Raw genomic sequence first — 20,625 nt, 5'->3', positions numbered from 1 at the left:
TCAAAATATGATAAAACCTATGACAACCCTGAAATAACACTAAACTGCATCCTTTGGCTAAACAGTTAAAATGAAGTCAATAATATTTCATTCTTCTATACTTATTAATCCTGTATAAGTATTATTATAGTCACATAAACGTCTCAAGACTAGCACTATATTTGGCATTTTATGCCTCTGTAATGTATGAAAAGAATTCTAGTGGACAAAACAAATTTACAAACATGTTTAATAGGTTTTCTGGGGAAAAAGGCCCCAAAGACACCATGTGTCTTTTATTGTTAGATACACTGGTTTGATTACATAGTCCAACCTCTACTTTGAAGTATAAAATTGCAATGCACAATGGTAACAAAGACAATAGTAAACCACCTTAAACCAAAGAAAAACCTGCCCACACCATTCAGAATATGATACATTAGATACCTCATTATTAATTATCAATATCAGCACAATCACACATTATTTTCAGTGAGGCATACCGCGAACACTGAAAGTCAAGAGACAACAGAATCAAAACAAAACATTAATCTTGATAATGGCAAAAAAAAAAAAAAAAAAAAGTCTGTATAAAAGAAAAAAAACCTGCTGGAGGAGTGTTACTGTATCTCACTTTCGAAATGTGACATTCAAAGCCAGGTGCAATTATTACATCGTACAATATGTTAAATTTTGAACGTTTATGGCAAGAATTGTCCAGTGAACCACACAGAGTAGACACTTGTCTGGCAGGATCCATTTCTACTATGAGTCCTGCAATACTTTTTAACATCTCTATCACAAAGGAAAGTGATCGCTCCATCCCACCCTCCCACTGTCTCCTCTCCGACCCTATAAATAACAATCAATAGTCATACTCCACAGCACAGAGACAATAGCTCTCTCATTCAAGACAATTTTTTTTTTTTTAAGTTTGATGTCAAAGTGTGTAAGGTCAGTTAAAAAAAAAAGTCTTAAATATAAAAGCTGAACTTTCATCAGCAAATGCAGCTTCTTCACTTCTTACACGGCGAAGACCGAAGCAAATGAACTGACTTCACAGCATACAATCTCTTTTTTAAACAAAAGAAACAGTGATTAACTTTCTCTCCACTTAAAACCACGGTCTCTGTGCTGAGTCACAAATATGAATATAAAGTACCCCCCCCTCAAAAAAACAAAACAAAACAAAACTCCTATGTAACACAAATTCCTTTAGCATCCACTGACTCACAGTACAGAAACTTTTTTTTTATTTTTTTTTTTAATTAGGCTACATAAGTCAAGGCAGAAAATAAGCACTGCTGCTGCTTCTTCCCCCTTCTGGATTTTTTCAGTGCAACCAAGCACTCGTCTTCAAACAGAGAGAATTATCACGGGGGGGGGGGGGGGGGGGTCTTGTAGGATGGCGAAGCACTGGCTTTATGTCGGGTGAGCAACAGCACAAGGCGTCCCTAGTGTCGAAAGCCAGTTAGAGATAGATGTTTGTAAGACCTGATTTTCTTTTTAAATATTGTGTAATAAAACATAAAGAGGCAGAACCTAAATAATACGGTAACACAATAAACCTTCTCCCTGTACAATTTGGACTGCTAAAGTTTCAGGTGATTGTTTGTTGTTTTAGTAAAAAAAAAAAAAAGAAGAAAAAAAAGAACAGGCTACATGAAAATGAGTTATCACATCCCATCCTGCTGTGTTCCCAACTGCCTCATAAAATCTGAGGGGGTTTCTTTTCGATTTTCATGACAAATTCTGTATTTTCTTTTTCATTTAAAAACACGAGAGGTAGTAAAAAAAAAAAAAAGAAAAAAAAAAAAGAAAAAAGAAAAAGGCAATCCAAAGTGGCAGGCAATAATATCATCTTTGGAGAAAAGGCACTTTCTTTCCTAACACACCTACTGTAACACCACTTGGCTCTGTTTTCCTCATCCGTGGTCCAGTTCTCTCTTCTTCTTCTTCTTCTTCTTTTTAAAAAAAAATAATTTATACAGGTTCTCGTATTGCTCAAGAGTGTCTTCCCTTGGATTCTGTGAGAGTCTTTACAACACATTCTCGTCCCCTCAGTACAACCTATCAAGCTCCATCAATTACCTACGTACCTGCAAAAGCGACCCACTTCATCTAAAGCATGTTTAAACACATGGATAGTAACATAATTCTTCAAATTTCCTGATGTTGAGAACCACTCGTTGTGTTTTTGTAATTCTTTTTTATTCCAAAGCATTAAAATGTGCCCCTGTTAGTTCGGTCTAACATCATTTGAATGTACTTTTTTTTTTTTTTTTAAGTTTTTTTTTTTTTTTCCTGGATGGTTGAGCTGGTTGAGGAGAGATTGTGTCACGCTTTATCTGGCTTTCCAAAACCTCCCTGAAGAGCTGTTAGTCTTTAACAAGTCTGTAGACATGGTACTGAGCTCCATGTTCACTCGAAGAAACCTCGAAAACGAACGCTATACAGAGCAAGGTCTCCTGGGTATCGCGGTTCGTCACCACCTGAAGAGAGAGAAATATTGGGTGAAAAATGTGTAGATGGCCTTCAGTGTTCAGGCCCTTTTCACAGCAGCCATTTTGTAGGATAGACACAGTGTAAACAATAATGAGGATAATCTGTTGCTGCAGGGATGACGTATTTGTGGGCTAACCAAGAAGTCAGCACGTGTCGAAACGCCAATGCAGGTTTACACTGGACGTTTACGTTATGTCGATTTCCGAAGCATAAATACATTTGTAAGACGTTCAAAGCGAAAGTAATGTGACCCACACCACAAACACATGACCCCAGCGTTACCACAGCTAGCTTAACGCTTCTTTTACTCTCGGCATTTGTAGTCTTGTTTAACCGCTTGCTAGCAACAGCTGCTTTTAAGACACATAGACACTTAAATTTGGCAAATTTACAGGCATATTTCATCCCTTACTGCACAACATTAAAAAAATATCAAAACTAATCGGAACCAGCCATCCATTTTCTACCAATTATCCTGTTAAGGGTCATGGGGGGGGGGGGGGGGGTGCAGTGGTCAGCACTGTCGCCTCACAGTTAGAAGGCTGCATGCTCGAGTCCTGGCTGGAGCACAGGATCTTTCTGTGTGGAGTCTGCATGTTCTCCCTGTTCCTGTGTGGGTTCTCTCTGGTACTCCAGCTTCCTCCCACAGTCCAAAGACATCAAGAGGGGACGAGGCTGATTGATACTCTAAATTGACTGTAGGTGTGACTGTGAGTGTGAATGGTTGTCTGTCTCTATGTGTTGGCCCTGTGATGGACTGGCGACCTGTCCAGGGTGAAGCCGCCTTACACACGAAGGCTGCTGGGATAGGCTCCACCCCCCGTGACCCTTAACAGGATAAGCGGTAGAAAACGGATGGATGGATGGATGGATGGATGGAAAAGGGTCTATATTTGTGTATCAAAAAAAATATTCATATTCTACCTGTAGGATAGTGAAGTTTTCAAGAACACTGTTCATCATGTATTTTTCAGGCAAGTGTTTGAGTTTGTGGATAAAGTTGATCATGTACTCGCACATCGGAGAGCGGTGGATTCTGTAAACACACTTTCCTCCCTCCAGGCGAGCGTACTCTGTCTGCAACACACACAAATAAGAGACTGAGAACATAAGCCTGCATGTATCACTATCAGAGATGTTCGAGGAGACACAATTCAAAGGCTAACCTCTACTTTCTCAACAACCTGCTTCCCAAACGAGCAGACTTTGGTTGAAACAGTGATGGTCATGTTCTCAACACTACTGTACTGGCTGGTGACGCCGTAGAAGGAACCAGGGCCATCTTGCATGCCGCTGCTGTTGAGGTCCGCCTGTAGAGAGTACACATAATGATCATTGAGCTTGAAAGATTTGACACTTTTCCAATTTATGATGACTTGTGTGTAATATTCACCCAGAATTTTACTAGGAAGAAGGCATTCTGAGGTCCTTTCTCGTAGAGTTCCTTAAGTCCACCCTTCTTCTCCGGGAACTTGTCATAGATCTGCCGGATGTCCACAGCCTCGAGGAGGGGGTCACTGTAGGAGGGGTTGGTCTGTCCAATGTGGACAAACAGGTGTTTGCTGTACTGCAGGGTGAGGAGACAGACGAACGGAAACAAAAAAACAAAGAAAAACAGGAAGGTTAATCTTTAAGAGAAGAGGAGGAGATTCAGGTGCCTCCTGTTGTTCCTGGTCCACTCAAACACATCGAGAAAAGCACCATTCAGCAGCAGCATACTGACACAATGATGCTGAAACTGTTAGCTTAAGCCAATGTGTTAAAAATATGGTGCTGCACCATTTCGGTGAAAAGGTCATACGACAATTATTGTGCATAAAATTTAAATTTGTGCAAGAATAAGCAAATGGTATCATTATCAAGAAGAATGCACACAAATAACCCAAAATATCTTCTATAAAAATAAAACCATTTCTATTCGCGCAGGTCTGTTCAAAAGAATATCGAATAGCACAGGCGGACATGGTGATGTGACTTAATCACGCTGCACTACCACCATCCTGCATAATATTAGCTTTAGAAAATCTTTGACTTCTTTTCTAGAAGTACCACGAGGTACTTTTACCACTTCCAGATGAGCAGGAATGATGTAAAGATGCCATCTTTCACCTTGCAAACAGTGTCCTGTGTCTCATAACCTGAAGGGCATCTGTTGTGACCACGTTGTAAACTTTAACTCACAGTGTCTGGGTCTCGCTGAACTTCCATGAAGGCTGAGTACTCCAGCATCCGCAGCTTGGAGGAGGCGATGGTTCGGTCCTGCCACACTGGCACTGCAGTAGCAGACGGAGCGGGAGGGGGCGCCAAGGGCTCGTAGCCTGGACGGCACAGATTGCGTAGAGGAGTTCAGCAGTTATCAGCGAGACAGAGCCGGTAGCAGGACACTCACGCGTTACACTCACTGATACTTACTTGGTATGGATTGTGGTACAGGACCTGATAGGCTTGGGTATGGGGGCTGTGCAAAAGGTTTGATACTGAAAGACAATAAATGGTGACGTGAGATAATAAACTCCTCTACATGGTGCTGGATCTTTGTGGCACACGAGGCTTTGTATATTTGTATTTCTGATGAATGCTTTGAATCGTGAACACTGGTTAGTGTAAGCATGTGTTGCTGCACCAGCTACGCGTAAGTCCACCTGCTTCATGACGTCTTCAATGTCAATCATTTTCAGACTTCAATAGGAAAACTGATCCAATAGGTATTAATTTGGACCTTTTTTTTTCAGAGAATCCTCGGTGAAGCAGTTCATTTGTTGGTGGTTACCATCAGTGCAGGAAACATACAATACAGTGTGGAGGAGGAGTTAGTACGATTTAGTGCTCACAGCTGGGCCTCAGCTAGGGGGAACTTACGCATGGCTGGTGCGGCCAAGCCCAGGAGTCCTTCCCGGGTTGAGATCTAGAACCAGCCTGGTGTGCAAAAATGTGATCTGTTAAACATGCCTTACAATACCCACCCATGTCTACCCCCCCCCCCCCCACTGACTCAGCCAGTCATTAATACATTTACTTATCTCAACCATAAATCTTTCTCTCTCTCTCTCTCTCTATCAGCCTCGCAGCTGTCAGCCAGGCACACACACCCTCTCTCTCTCTCTCTCTCTGTCTGTCTCTCTCCCATCCCCCTTCTGTCATTCATCTTCCTGGTTTACTTACTCCTGAGAGGGTCCAGGCTGTCCGGGGATTGGAGCAGGCCAGAACTGGAGTGTGAGAGAAAAGTTGTTGATTAATTATTATTATTATTATTTATTTAAATTGGATTAAATCAAGTTTATTTTTAATGCTCAAGATTTAGAACAGCGGTGAAATGTGTGGAGGTTCTCACTCTAGCTGGCTGGTAGGGGGCCGGAGGCAGTGGTGGAAGATGATTCTTTATCATACTTGGGGAGACGATCTGTGCAGATGATAGTGCTGCCATATTCTGCAGGGCTTTGTCTTTAGATGCCTGATCCTATTGGCACAGAGAAATGAGGACAGTCAACCACAAGGTGGCACTAGATCCTAAATATATTAAAAAATTAGTCTTGTCACTGCCATAGATTTATAACTGTTTACTGACTTATCATCATTCAACTGGAATATTTAGCTTGTCATCAGTTGAACAGGAAATAGTCATTATTGAATGGTAAAAACTGTTGCTGTAATAACCTTTAAAAGCTAATCAACGTGGCATTTTAGGAGAATGAAGCAAAGAGAAGAGCAGAAAAACAAAACAGTGCCTCCACTCATGTTTTTAAGCTCAGAGCGCTTGAGTCACAGCTAATAAAGCTATGAGTTTGCAAAAAAAAACAAAAAAAAGGGAAAGGTGCTCAGAATCGAGACCCCAAATCAAAAAAGCAACACCTTACGAAGCAAGCAAAGATGCACAGAAGTTTTCTGTTCAAAGCGTGGTTTCCTAAGCATTGCCTCATTACGGGATAGCGATGGGGAGGGGAAGATGGAGGGGGGTGGGAGGGGTGGGGGGTGGGTGGCAGGGGAATGCCATGCCAGCAGAGGGCCATAGCAAGGGATAGTGCGCTGGTGCTGCCAAACAAAGGCGAGTAGGGAAGCATATGGCACAAGTGAGATTGACTTACCAAATTCATTGCCTAAACCAAAAAAGAGAAAAATTGTTAGTACTATGCAGTTCTAAATTAGGAATGTTGGTCAGAGGATGTTAGAGTTTGGTCCACCTTAAATTTAGTCTTACTTTCAAAATAATGCTAAACTCTCTTTATATGGAGATATATTTACATGGAGGGAAATGAGTCAATTAAACCATGAATGCTTTACAGTCAGCAAAGACAGCTGGAGAGTCCAAATACAAACATTTTGACAAATATTTGCAAAATGTTTTTTCATAGCATTTAACATTAACAACAACAGTACATGTTTAAATAAAGGGAATAATAACTGTAACATTTTATAGAAATCAATTGCAGGATATAAAGCAAAATGGTTGTTTTGTGCACAGTAGATTTGCAAAACCATCGAGTCTTTGACAAGATAATAAAAATCTATACTTTTACAACGATGCAAATGGGAAAAAGTCAATTTGTTGAAGGTTTTGTGTCAGGCTTACGTTTAGCAAAACAGAGCAAGACTTCACTTACATGTGTGTTTTTCACTTGAGAAAAACACATTTGTATAAATGCTGTATGATATTTGATCATTAATTGAGACAATTATCCGAAGAAGGTGAAGTCTTGAAGCATAACAGCGTCAAAGAGATGGAACTGACACTGAGTCGGTATTAAGATTTAGGGGAATGGGAAGTCCACAGGAGCATAAAGTGATGGTATTATTTCATGTTAATTCAACTACAAAAAACAAACCAAAACAAAAAAAAATGTGTCCAATAAAACATGAAGCCATGTGAAGAAAAAAAAACAACCTTAAAACAAATGCCTCTACTGTATCTAACTTTCCAAAACAATGGCTTTTTTTGGCCTAAAAAATAAAAGGTCATTTAGAGAGCTGAAAAAAACCCCAGAGCTCCTTCTGGCAAAGAAGATAAATGTCCACATGAGACGAATCTGAAGCCTTGAAAAACCTAAAACTTGTTTTTATACCCTACAGTCCACCTTTTATGCAAAATTTTCCAAAAAGTACAAACGACAAATTTCTAGTTCACTTATGCTGACAAAACTGGATCGGAATTGAGCTCAAACTGGTGACAAATGAGTTTTTGTAGGTAGAAAGTTACCCAAATTCCATGATCTGTAAAGGTAATTGATATTTTTAACATTTATGCAGGATAATGCCGTGATTCCAGAGATGAGGACCAAGGACATCCCAGGCAGTGAGGTGCTCTGCACAAAGCCACTGTACTGAAGCTCCACTGCCAACATCCTCACTGAATTCAATGTCATCATTTAAAGAAAATTCAGTAGCTTCAACACTGTTTAAAACTGTAGTGCAGAGCTTTAATTTATGAATAAACAGCCCTTATACTCAAGCTCTTTCCAAACAGTTTCACTGGCCCTTTGCTGACTTGAAGGTGTTAATATCCTCTGTTCTATGAAAAATCTTCTCAGGCCAACAGGATCAAAGTCATTGTGCTTGCAGGCGTTGCGGGATGCCCAAAACAGTTCATCCACTACGTTACAGCGGGAACAGTCGCGACAGAAAAGCTGGGGTGAAACCCAAGCACGTGCCCTGCGCTGTCACCACTATAAGTGCCACAACGCTCAAATAAGAGCACGTTGATTTGCTTTAATGTGTCGATGCTTCAAATTGAATGTGAAATAAAGGCTTTGCACACCAGCAACTGCTGGAGGGTCGGAACTAAATGTGATGCCACTCAAAAGCGGAGATACTCCCCTGCATAAAAAAATGGATCCCTTATCTCGCTTTGAAGTATGCCAGCAGATTAGCCACCATTGAGGGGTTGATTTAAGGATCAGACAAAGTTTTTACATGAGTGTTTGTGTTTGTGTGTGTCTGTGTGTAAGCAAAAAAAAAAGTAAAGAGGATGAGGAAAAGAATTGGAAGAACTAATAGGACGAGTCAAAGGGAATCTCGTAATTACAACAACAATCTTATTCTATGTTCAGCTTTTCAAAAAGACATTAGAAGTAGACACATTAGAGGAACTAAAGAGTAGAGAGAGTTGGGGGGGAGGGGGGGGGAAGCCTCAGAGGAGGACAGTATGCTGCAGAAGCATGGCTGGGACAGAGGACAATGCCAGAGTATCATGCAGCTAAAAATCCTTTCGCAAGACTCATCGTAACAGCTGGTGTAGCATCCATTTGAAGCATTTAGCTCCGATACGTTGACAGCTAATTATTCATAATACCCTCATCGTTAATGTAGCTCAGCCTGACATTATGTAGAGGTTAAAAGCTGTGACTGTTTGAGCACTGCATGCATGGTACAGAAGCAGTAACGCAGTTATTAAATCCTCCAAGTTGTAATTAATCGTTGAATAATTAATCTCATTTGCCAAGCTTGCATTCACATTTCCAGCCGGCACTGGCCCTGCATCAGAGCAAGGACTGATAATAAAATTAAGTGGTTAGTGCAAAGCCAAGCCTTTACCAGCCCCACCGAGCCCGCAGTGAAGCGCATACCTTTAGCTTTGACTGGATCTCGCGAGATTTTCTCCTGGCGAGAACCTGCAAGTGGCTAGAAACCTGCACAGAAGAATAGCCAAGAGGAGGGAAGAAGAAAAGGAGACCGGGAGAGAGAAGATAAAGGAAAAAGGAGAAGGGAAGAGAGAGAAGCTGTAACCAAAGAGGAAAGAGACGCCCAGTCAGTGTTGCCGGGAGGCAGGTTGGCATCACCTACCTTGATACCCGCCTGGTATTCACGAACTTTCTTCCGTGCTAACACCTGTATGTGACTAGACACCTAAAGGGGTGTGAGAGAGTTTTTGAGCATAAAACAACATGCACCGAGATGCATGCACACACACACACGCATGCGAATGCAGTCACATATTAACTTGGACACGTAGGGAAAGTTTCAAATTTGGCATGCAAACATTGGAAATTTTATGAAATTGACATTTAAACAGATAACCCTAAAACATGTCCACTTTTTTTTCATGAACCAGCGAGTAAAATGAAGTTTATTTTAATGATTCTTCCTTCATTACATCCACCAAGAAAGTGGTTAATGTGATTATCAGCGTGTGTCCACGAACGGATGGTTTTTGACAACATTAGATGGAAGGATGCAAAATATCAAAAGGAAAGTGATGAACTTTTGGAGGTGATCTGGATTAAACTGGAGATCCTGGTTCCTGAAGGCTATTCTAGGCTGTCAGCACGATAAAGCTGTTCGCAGTTGTTTTCCCAGACATGTCAGTGATGAATTTGGAACTTGTGAGTCCCTGTGAGATGGTTGAAAGAAAAATGTTTTTGCTTCTATTGTTTGACAGTTTGAAAGACTTATAAATAGATTTGATGACAATGTGTTTATATAAAGTAGGAGCATCCCTTGTGGGGTTACGGACTCTGAGAACAGTATTTTCTCCTTTAGTGTTTTTTGTCATACATTTTGTAATACCTGGAATTTTCTCAATAAAGGCTGTGTATTTCATATATATATATATATATATATATATATATATATATATATATATATATATATATATATATATATATTCTTATTGTACATCTTTAGCTTGAGCCTTCAATTAATTGATTGTCCTGACACATCGAGATTCACAAAAACACATCAACGATACTTGGGCAACATGGAATCCTCCTGTGAGAAATCTGACTCATGTACGTACATTATAAATATTGATATATTAATATATTGATATATTGCCCAGCTCTAAGTCACACTGCATTTAATACTATCAAGTTATTAACCAGATCACCTAGACGCTGTTCCACTGCCATTAAACACTCACTAATTGAGGTATAAAGACTATTTACATCTGTTAGAAGTAAAATGAGGCTACATCAGCAACATATTTTCACAGATTATTTGTTAAGAAGGAAAAATGCGTTGTTAGTTTTATCATGAACCGAAGCAGAAGACATTCGGCTGTATGATAAACATGGGAGCTGGATGGATGAGAAGAAACCATCAAGTGAAAACCTCTCATTCCATATTTGTTGACAAGAAGAAACACAACAATAAAACTATAATTAGCCGATTCTTGAAGTTATTCTACTTTATTAATAAAGCATGAAAATCATTAAAGTATTTAAAAAGTAATGTCTTCTTTCATTTTTTTTTTTTTTTTTTAACCAGGGAGTGGTTATTGTAATTAAAATCAAAATCATGCAATTTAAGAGGTGATCTTGATGGAGACACGGGAGTTGAGACAAAATCAAATGTTTACCTGTTTTCTTGTGCGGGTTTTGCCTGTCCTCAGCTTGATGTACCTTGCTATTAATTCATTGCGACCTGTAATGAAAAAAAAGCAAAGAAAATTATGAAAAATATCAAATAATAATGACAGTACTCAACGTGAACCAGAAGGTGGTGCTGTAGTTCCACTTCAAAACACATCTCATGTCAAAGAAAGTGCAGCTTGACCTTTCTCAGAGCTCTGAAGACTCAGGGCAAGCTCACTTTAGCCATGGGTCAAAGGTCACAATAACACCTCTGTTTCCCATAGAAGATCTTCATTTTATATCTTAAACACGACAGGTATGAAAAGTTTGCTTTTCTTCCTTTAAGTTTTCATTAACTCGTTTCACACCTCCTCATTGTCTGCTCACATGGCCCTGAGGTCTAATTAAAGAGAGAGCTTGGAAAACAGAACCATGTTTTTCATGACATAACATCTACTCTCGACATTCTGCACAAACAGGTTGCGAAGAGAACAGGCTTCTATTCTTGGCTTCTATCTTGCTCGTTTTTATGTTTCGCTGCTGTAAATGTGCTTTTACTGGCACTGCATTGCCTTTTCGGCAGCGTGCAGATGAAAACAAGCAAAAATCAGCCTTCTTGTATGAGAAGTGCACAAAGCATTATTAGGTTGCACTTAAGTTCCCCTCCAAGTCATGCTTCTGGGTTCCTGTGGCTTCAAATTGGGCCAAATGGAGAGGTTAAACCACTGCATCGTTATGAATAATGATCTAAACACACATAAATTTGCTGACTGAAATTTACATCAACAAAGGTGGTCAAGATGCGTGTAAACACACACACACACACACACACACACACACACACACACACACACACACTGCACTGTGTGTCTAGGAAGTCTGTCGTTTAACAGCTTTCAGAGCCAGACCGTACAAATAATGACAGGAGAAACTCACAAGTCCTGTTTTTTCACACACTCTTTATCACTTGGCCTCCAGAAGGCCCTGGTTATTGCAATTACCATAAAAGTACAGCAGGCCATCTCCAGCAGGCTAGCACTGCTCTCTCCGACCACTCAGCCCGGCAGCCGGCCAGCACAGCAGAGCAGAACTGTCTGCCGATACTGAGGTAGCCCCCCCTCCCTCTCTTCTGCCCCAGGCCAAGGATGGACACGCCCGCTCCAGCGCCTCCGCATTCCTAGCATTCCTCTAAGCCTGACACATCTGTGCTAGCCAGTCTGATAGGCCTGGGCCTGCGAACACAGCCAGAGCCTGGGTGAACACACACATGTTCCAGCGCTGGGAGAAGCAGGGGTTACATCCAGGGTGAGGGCCATTAGGTTGGTGCAGAAGGTTGAGGGGCAAAAGGGGCAGCTGATACTGCTCTTGGAGGAAACACAAAGCCATAACTGTCTCTGCCAACAACTGCCACCTGGCAGCAGAGCAGGCCCTTCTCCCAAAACAACACCACAGTGTGACCCCGCATTCAACAGACAGCAGCACCTGCTGCTGACCATCCCAGTGACTGAGCAGAGGAAGGCACAGAGAACAATGCCAGCGTGACCCCTGCCCAACTGTCACTCTCAATCTCTTCAACTGAAAAACACAATATCGTCCCAGCCAAAGAGTTCTGCTATGAATTGTACAAACAAACCAGTTCTTGGCCTTATATGTGGACTGTGTTTCTACTTAGTTGTTGTCCCTCTGTTGTGGTAACATTTTTAAATATTTAAGTGTAAGTCAAATTCCTGTGTGAGTCTATCATGATACTTTAGATGAATAAAAATGAATCTGAATTTTCACTACCGGAGGGATTTAGAGATCCAGTTTGTACCAGGTGCTTAAGTTCCGCCATCGCCTCTCCCACGATGAACTGTAAATTCAGACTTTCGGGATCTCCTCTATCAGTGACTCAGTAAAACCAAACTAAATCTATTCGGAAGACTGTACACTTGTTTTCTAACATGCATTTTACAGCGATGAACACACAACCGCCGTTGTATTGTGTAGTAAATCAAAACATTTACCACATGTTTAGCTGATCTTTTGAACATCGCAGTGTGGCGGTTGCGAGCAGAGATGGTATCTCCCGTTTCTCCACAACATCTGATTAGGTTTGTGATATTTTAAAATCTCTGCTTTTGTTGTCATGTGAGCTTGCAGCAGGGAGAAGGAGGTCAGGCACACAACTCCAGGGTTTAATTTCAATAAACACTGATAAAGTTGGGCGCTTCATTGATTCTGCTAAAGAAAAATGGTGCTCTGTGACTCACATCGCTCCTCTTGGTCCTTTGTGTATTCCTAGCAATGTTTATTACAGTCCTTTTTTTAATAAACCTAAAAATAATCACCTCCATGAGCTCAGAAGTCTCAAATTTTGAGTGATAACATAATCAGGTCATCAACATGATCAAATTTAAAGCTAGAAAACACCCAGAGTGTGCACACCTCAGCCAGAGTGAACTTTTGGCCCCCAACACTTTCATGTTCGGGCACTCGAGCAGTGATGAGAGGGCCTTTGCTCCCCCACATAAGTCAATGTCAGGCTATGGCATAGTAGAGGAGGGTGGTAAAGCTGGATAGTACTTGGATTTTGTACATAGGAGCAGACGAACACATGCAGTGTGGTGCAAATATGACAGTGTTACTGCATCATCAAACTTGTGAGCGTCTGACCACGCGGGGTCCAGTTACAGGATCTGGCCTCTTCACCTCCGTAACACTGCTTAACGACAACTCGAGAGTCTTCACAGCAGCACATCACCGAACTGGAGGATCTGGTCAGCCTTGTACAAGGACTACATCAGTTTAAAGTAAAGATGTAGTTTCCTGTTGCCACCAGGTGGCGCTAAGATTACTCTACCAGATAATTTAATGGGCTCTTCCTGTGCTTATGCTACATTCCTCTACCAAGTTTGCTGAAAATTGGCTTTATGGTCATTGTGTAATCCTGCTGACAGACAAACAAAACACACAAACACCAGTGAAAACATTCCCTTGGCAGAGGTAACAAACCCTAAAATACAAACTGACAAACAATATCTGATTTTGCGGGACTTTGACGCAGCAGCTGCGTGTCATGCTGTGTTTGTAAAGTGTACGAGTTCCAATTTTCAAAATGTGTAATAAAGTAATGATCATAACCGCCTGTTTCCTTATCACAGCCACCCAGTAGGACTGGTTGTATGAGTTTTTCATCAGTGGTAGCTGCAGCTGAGACGTGACTCTGTGTGTGTGTGTGTGTGTGTGTGTGTGGGGGGGGGGGGGGGGGGGGGGGTCAGAGAGACCGTAGACGGTCGATCCCCACAGTGGGAGCACACGACAGGTGCACACACACAATCACACTGTCTGTCCATCTCCGTGTGTCTGTGGCTTCTTGTGATCCACCACCCACTCGGAGTACTGCCATTCTTAATCTCTTCCCTGACAGGGCACGCCTACCTTCTTCTTTTACTACATGACCGCTGGAATTTTCCACTTCCATGCTAAGATAGTGAGCAAAAAGGTAATCTCTTTTCACTCCCCGTGCCTCCCCCTCCCTCTCTGGCCGTCTCTGCTCTGAACCCTTTCTCCACCCATGTTCTCTCCCCTCCTCCCATCTCATAACATTGAGGTAATCCTAAATTGTTAACATACTGCTCGGCGATGACTGGAAACATTCCGAACATCTCAGTGAGGGGGCTGACAGGGAAGCACCAGATCTGCTCAGTCATCATTAGAGGCTGCTCAACACCCGTTCGTATACCTTTGTACACACACACACACACACACACACATGCGCACACGCACACACGCACACGCACACACACACACACACACACACACACACACACACACACACACACACACACACTTCCAACACATTCTGCATGCAGTGACCCTACTGCTAATTCCAAATGTGCCTTTCAAAGGTCGCAACTGACATAAGCTTCCCTCCAGCACTGAAATCTTTCTTGTTGTTCTACCCAGAGTGCATTGCAGTAGCTAACAGCTGCAAGGCTGAGAGAGAGAGGGACAGAGAGAGAGAGAAAGAGAGAGGGTGTGTGTGCCTGGCCTGACACACCTGTCAAGGCCCGAAAACACAGGTGAACAACATGTCAGCACAGCCCCAAAGAAAAACAAGAAGGGTAGCATTTTTTAAAACACACACGCACGCACGCACGCACGCACGCACGCACGCACGCACGCACGCACAGATTCCATCAAGAATGAATGGCTCAGAGCTGTTCTTTTAAATGCTTTGTTTTATCTTGTTTATCTCTAAAACAACTGGCAGATGATACTTGAATTTATTTCAAATGAGACAAATGTCTGTTGATAAATGAATGTCGCTGAGAGATTGAAGGAATATTTGGGAAATCTCCTTAACCTCTTACTAGCATAGTGTTAAGTGAGTAGATTGATACCGTAGCCTGCTCGCCTCTATAAACAGCCAGCATTCACAGTTACCTTTGCTTCATTTAGCACAAAGACAGACCTGCCTGTGTTTAAAAGTGACAGAATTTTTCTCCCACCTAACGCTTACTGCTAAACATGTTCTTTACTGTTTCCTTTATTTACAAAGCATCAAGTTGTACGTTCGTGTGCATGTGTGTGTGTGTCTGTGAGCTAAGCTAATCTAAATTAAGCTAACCAGCTGTGAGTTCCAGTTTTACACAGAAGCGGCATTCATATTTTCGTCTAATTTCATGTTTTGTGAAAAATATTTGACATAAGAATAAAGACGTGAGGTCAGTGCACTGCCAGTAGACACTAAAGGTTTTACATTCAGATTAAATCAGAAACTAGAAGCTCAACTGCATCCTAATTAACACGGTGAAGGAGTAAAGTTGGTCTCAGGCACCTTTGAACTCTTCATCACCCTTCAACTGCAGTATTCTAAATAACTGGCAATGTTACTGGGAAGTCTAGACAGTTTTGTAGAGCAGCGAATACACGTGCAACAGTCATCTCGATAATGCAATGGAAATTTGCAAAGGTTTCCCACCAAACAAGAGAATTCCTGGCAGAATATTTGGAATTCCCATCGGGACGGATGACTTGCCTGCTTTTGGAGGCCACTCAAGAGTCTGAGACTGCAAGGTAGACAGAATTACTTTCGTTAACATTCCCCCTGCTTCACGTCACGGCAGCTTTTAGAACTCTGAGGTAATCACCTTGTGAGAGGGCTTCTTCTGGGGCTTGCCTTGGCTCTGCCAGCACAGCCTCAGATGACTTATTGTAAATGGAGAGGCCTTTTAGCGCTCTAGAAAAAAAAAAAAAAGAAAAAAAAAAGGACCCTGAAAGGGGTCCTGACAGTTTGTTGCTAAGGGGGCCGGTTTGTGTCTCTTTGCTGACGTCCTCTTGACAAATGTGGACCCAACATTGACGTGCTAAACAGGGCTGAAGTGAGTGATTTGGTTACATTAAAGATGCTTGCTCATGTTTACACTCTCACACTTTAATTATCAAATGACGGCAAAATCATCTCTATTCCACAAAGAATACTGAAAGAAACGTACTCAAAATATATAAAATGAAAATATTACCCAGATTCACAATACGTGGAATAAATAAAGTGCGCGGTGATAAAAAACTGAAACTATTTCGAGTAGCATAAAATGTGTTTTCATGATTACCTGTTGCCACATTTTGATTTGTGAGGTCACCCCCTATATATAGTCAGTGGGATGCATCCATATGCACAATTATGTCACTGCTGTAAATAGCCGTACTGACACTGTGAAACGGAAAAATCTCTGTAATAAAAAACGACACCACAGAAAAATAGTTTTGACCTAGTAAATGGATTAGACTGAATCCGGACAGCTGTGACGGACCTGAGGACGAATAAAAAACAAACAGTAAATACTAATGAATGAAGTCAATGCTGTGAGTAAACGCACGCAGCTCTCTGGCTTTGGAGCTGTTAGCAACAAACAAAACCTCAGCCCCTTTTAAAACCTTTGTCAAAACCAGGATGAGTTCCATTATTGCAGAGTCTCATTAAACTAACCTCCCCATCGCACTAACGTCTTCATTGCGGGGAAGTTGTATTTTATGGACTATTCAATCTGTAATAAATGTACAAACGCAATGAGCTGAGACTCGACACACACACATGTAAGGTGTTGTGTGATTTTGGAGAGGTCTCTCTGTATTGGCTACACGCACACCAACTGTGTCTAAGGCGCTGCCTCTGATGTTTATGGACAGATGTTGGTGTTGAAATGTGGGAAAAGCCGATGTTCCGTCTTTGTTGTGTGTGCAAAGAAAGCCTATTTAACCCAATTAACAGTTTTGTTTTTTTTCACGAAGGCATTCTTATGATTTGCTTGGCAATGGCCAGCGTGAGAACCTGAGACGAATCCTGAAAGCAGATGCTGCACACACACCAAAAAAAAAAAAAAAAGACTATGAGAATTGGCAGCTATGCATTATGTAACGATGATGTGAAACTGGTACCCAGTACAGACTGATGACAGTCTCTGGAGTTTGTCGCTACAAGTGGGAAGAATAAATTAGACCTGCAAAAAAAAAAAAACGAATTGCAAACTAAAATCTTTAGGATGGCACTTGGGCAATGCGCAGGAGTTGTGCTACGGTAAACAACGTCCTACCAGCAACTACAGACTAAGTGTATTTTGTCAGGTTTGCTGCCAGACATATTAAAACCTACGAATAGTCTCGCTTTAGATATCCTTTTTTAGCTTTATAAAAAGCTCTTTCCAATCCACGTTACAAAGTGATTCGCTATGCCAGTAATTTGTGTCACTACAGAGGAGAATTAGGAGTGATCGTCCTGTGCGGCCATGACTTTGACAAAATGTAAGGTCCCTTCTGCCTAGCATTCAGAAATCCCCAGATTTTGGCATTGCCTACTTTTTTTATTTCTCCTTTCTTCACAAATATACTTTTGTACAAAGAGCACACGTACTATTATCTGTGATACCAGGGTAAAAGAAGTCAGGGGTCCGGGCGTAACAGGTCCCGTTTAGTCATGTAATGTCGAAACAGCTTCACTACGATTCATTAACATCTGTTGTGCTTTGTCTTTTCCTGTTGGAGAAATAAAGTTTCATACTGGATAAACTTAAACTGCCATCCTTTACTTCAATTATGCTTCCAACCAATGTGATTATGTTTTTAGTTCCATTTGTCTTTCTGACTTTTAGGAAGGAAAAAAAAAAAAATCTAACAGGCAAAATTTTTAGGAAACATGGGGAAGGGTGGCACATGGAACAAAGAGGAACCCATTAGAGTTTGAAACAGACGATCTTAAAAAGTCACATGACAGATACAATTGCAACATTCAACCTTGCAAGACTGGATGACATCACGCAGACAGAGAGGGAGAGAGAGAGAGAGAGAGAGAGAGAGAGAGAGAGGGAGGGAGGGGGAAGACGTTCTCTTCTACTTCATGCAAACATACTGTAATTCTGACAGAATGTAGGCGACTTTAATAATAATAATAATAATAATAATAATAGATTTTATTTATAAGGCGCCTTTCAAGGCACTCAAGGTCGCCGTACAACAGTTTTAAAAACAATAAAACATGCACAATTTAAAAGAACAACAACAACACGAGTCTCTAGCAGAGCACAGAAGAGGGCATTCAGCCATACGCCTGTCTAAAAAGGTGAGTTTTGAGATGTTTTTTTGAAGGTATCACCTTGTCTTATGTCACACACTGCAACGTTGTAATGGACTCTCCGGTGTTGTGACCCTCACAGTGGCTGACGCTGTTATCAGAGAACAGGACTCTCGAGGCACAAAGAGAGGACTCAGTCATATTCCCCACATTTTTTGACACCACAAACACAGAATCTCTGTGTTCAGTAGAGTCACCATGTGGCAAAAACAATAGCAGTTTCTGATTATAATGAATATAAAGCCAGATTTTGAGAGGCAAATCTCAGGTGAATCCTTGTCTCATTCAGTGTGACACTGGGTAGTGATACAGTTATTTCCATGAAAAATATTAAACATGCCCTGATCGTTGCCCCTGCACATTCAATTCTAAGGCAGAATAAAGTGGACCTTTCCGGAACTCTGTGTTCTCTGAGTGCGCTTCTAGTCGTCTAATGGTTAAGTCTAAATAGCAAAGAAGAAAAAAAAGTAAGAAAATTAAGAAAATGGCTATTAAAAGATCTTAACATCACCTGAAATGTCTTTGTGAAAAGAAAAAAAACACTGTAAAAAAAAAAAAGAAAAGAGAAAAGGATGGTAAAATGTGACAAAACAGGGAAAGGCAACAAAAGAGAGGCTGGAACAGGAGCGGTTCGAGCAAATATTTGTCATTTTTGTACTGATAAGTGATTTCTGTTATTAATCAATTAAAAAAAAGAAGACTTGTGGATTTATGATCAATTTGCTTTTGATTAATTGATTAGTTGGCTATGGTTACTTGCTAATGATCAAAGCATGAACAGAAGCTGCAGCAGCGGCTGAGATTCCATCTCTGGTGAATCACGCCAAAAGAATCTCATCTGATGTGAAGCGCAGAAAAGCCACGAAAAACATTACATTAAAAACAAACTAACTTCTAAAAGACAGTCTGTCTGCAACTTTGGTGGCAATGACTGATGGTTTTTATGGTTGCTTTGAGACCGAATCAATTTCATGTTTTTGAGACAAGATGGACAATAATTAAAGGGCAGGGAAATCTCACAAAGCACGGCTTGAGGGAGATGAATTACAATAACAGAATTTTACAAAACCAAAAAGAGGTTTGTTGAGGAGAGGGCCAAGTAAAACAGTCAAGAGTGCAATGCAATTCCTGTCAATCAACATTTTTTGCCGTTCAGCGAAAAATTTCCGACCTCAAAATATCTAATCTAATTAGGAGTGGGTGCACCGTCACAACAACAGAGAGGAGAAAGTAAGGGAAGAAAATAACAAAAGACAAATGCGTCAATATCCTACACCTGGAGATCAGCGGTCCAACATCCATCTGGAGCTTTTCAGAACATTAAGAGCTCAACACCTGCAATTTAATGAACACGCTGCAGGAAACAGCAAAACTATTCTGAAACCATATGCATGATTAAAATCTTCGACAGAACGGCGTGCCAGGGTTATGTGTGTGTGTGTGTGTGTTTTTTTTAGGTTACCACGTCTGGATTCACGCTGTGCTAATTACCGCTAATTGAACAGAACTGTCCGGCATCAAACACAGAACTTTACCAGAAACCAGCTACAGGCAGCGATACCGGTGTGGGGAGAATGACGTTACAGCGTTAAACAAAGAGGAGCTTTTGAGGCTTAAACTGTAGTGGGGACGAGAAGGAGTCATAAAACGGCAAACTTAAAGACAGGATGTAAAGAAAAACACATGGAGGGAAAAAGACAGGTGTAAATCAACAGAGATGCTCTCAGGACAGCAATAACCTGCTCGGAGAGTGCTGGTGCGACTGGAAGAACCTGCCCCTGGGTCACAGCACAACACGTACAGACTTGTTCTTTCTGGGTGGAAAGAAGACACTAACCCTCACGCCAAAGCTGCGAGATGAGCGAAAGAGGAGGAAAAGTGTTTTTCTGTTTAGGACAATATGGAAGATATTTGTTCCCCTTCAGCCACAAATCTCTGGAATTTTCTCATTCTTGCACATTCCTTATGAAACTGATTTCCATACAATAGACGTGCTTTTGTTATCCAGAGTACTCACCATACATCTTGCCCTCGTCTGATAGGATGATTTTCCTCCTGCCGCAGGGAGGGTAGATGGCGAGGGCCTCTTGAAAACTCTGCTCGATATCTGGGCTCCACACTCCCTCGGCGTCCCCGTCGATGGTCTTGTCCTCATTGTCCCCGTCCAGCCCATCTTCTGGGCTACCGTTGGCACTCCACTCGTTGGACGCAATGGTGGCGGCTCCCCCTGGGCCCGACCCCGAGCCC

At 41.5% G+C, this 20,625-nt stretch overlaps 1 protein-coding gene across 3 annotated transcripts; it reads right to left on the bottom strand.

Moving 5' to 3' along the window:
* Nucleotides 1-1,587: 1,587 nt before the first annotated feature.
* tead3b (TEA domain family member 3 b) lies at nt 1,588-20,623 on the bottom strand. Of its 3 annotated transcripts, XM_086199972.1 has the most exons (14): nt 20,396-20,623; nt 10,772-10,836; nt 9,259-9,321; nt 9,042-9,104; nt 6,567-6,578; nt 5,816-5,941; nt 5,647-5,690; nt 5,344-5,400; nt 4,897-4,961; nt 4,666-4,802; nt 3,878-4,051; nt 3,651-3,794; nt 3,409-3,561; nt 1,588-2,471 (listed from the first exon to the last, which is right to left on the bottom strand). In XM_086199972.1, exons 1-14 carry the CDS (start codon nt 20,400-20,402, stop codon nt 2,358-2,360), a joined length of 1,224 nt encoding a protein of 407 aa, XP_086056098.1. In that variant the 5' UTR covers nt 20,403-20,623; the 3' UTR covers nt 1,588-2,357. The 3 variants fall into 3 exon arrangements, with proteins under 3 accessions (XP_086056098.1, XP_086056099.1, XP_086056100.1); XM_086199973.1 differs by lacking the exon at nt 5,344-5,400; XM_086199974.1 differs by lacking the exons at nt 5,344-5,400; nt 6,567-6,578; nt 9,259-9,321.
* Between the last annotated feature and the right edge of the window lie 2 nt (nt 20,624-20,625).

This window comes from Aulostomus chinensis, chromosome 3, assembly GCF_037954235.1.
Source record: "Aulostomus chinensis isolate RoL2024-O1b breed Wild chromosome 3, RoL_Achi_v1.0, whole genome shotgun sequence".
Lineage (NCBI taxonomy): Eukaryota > Metazoa > Chordata > Actinopteri > Syngnathiformes > Aulostomidae > Aulostomus > Aulostomus chinensis.
This window is presented reverse-complemented; position numbering and strand designations above follow the sequence as displayed.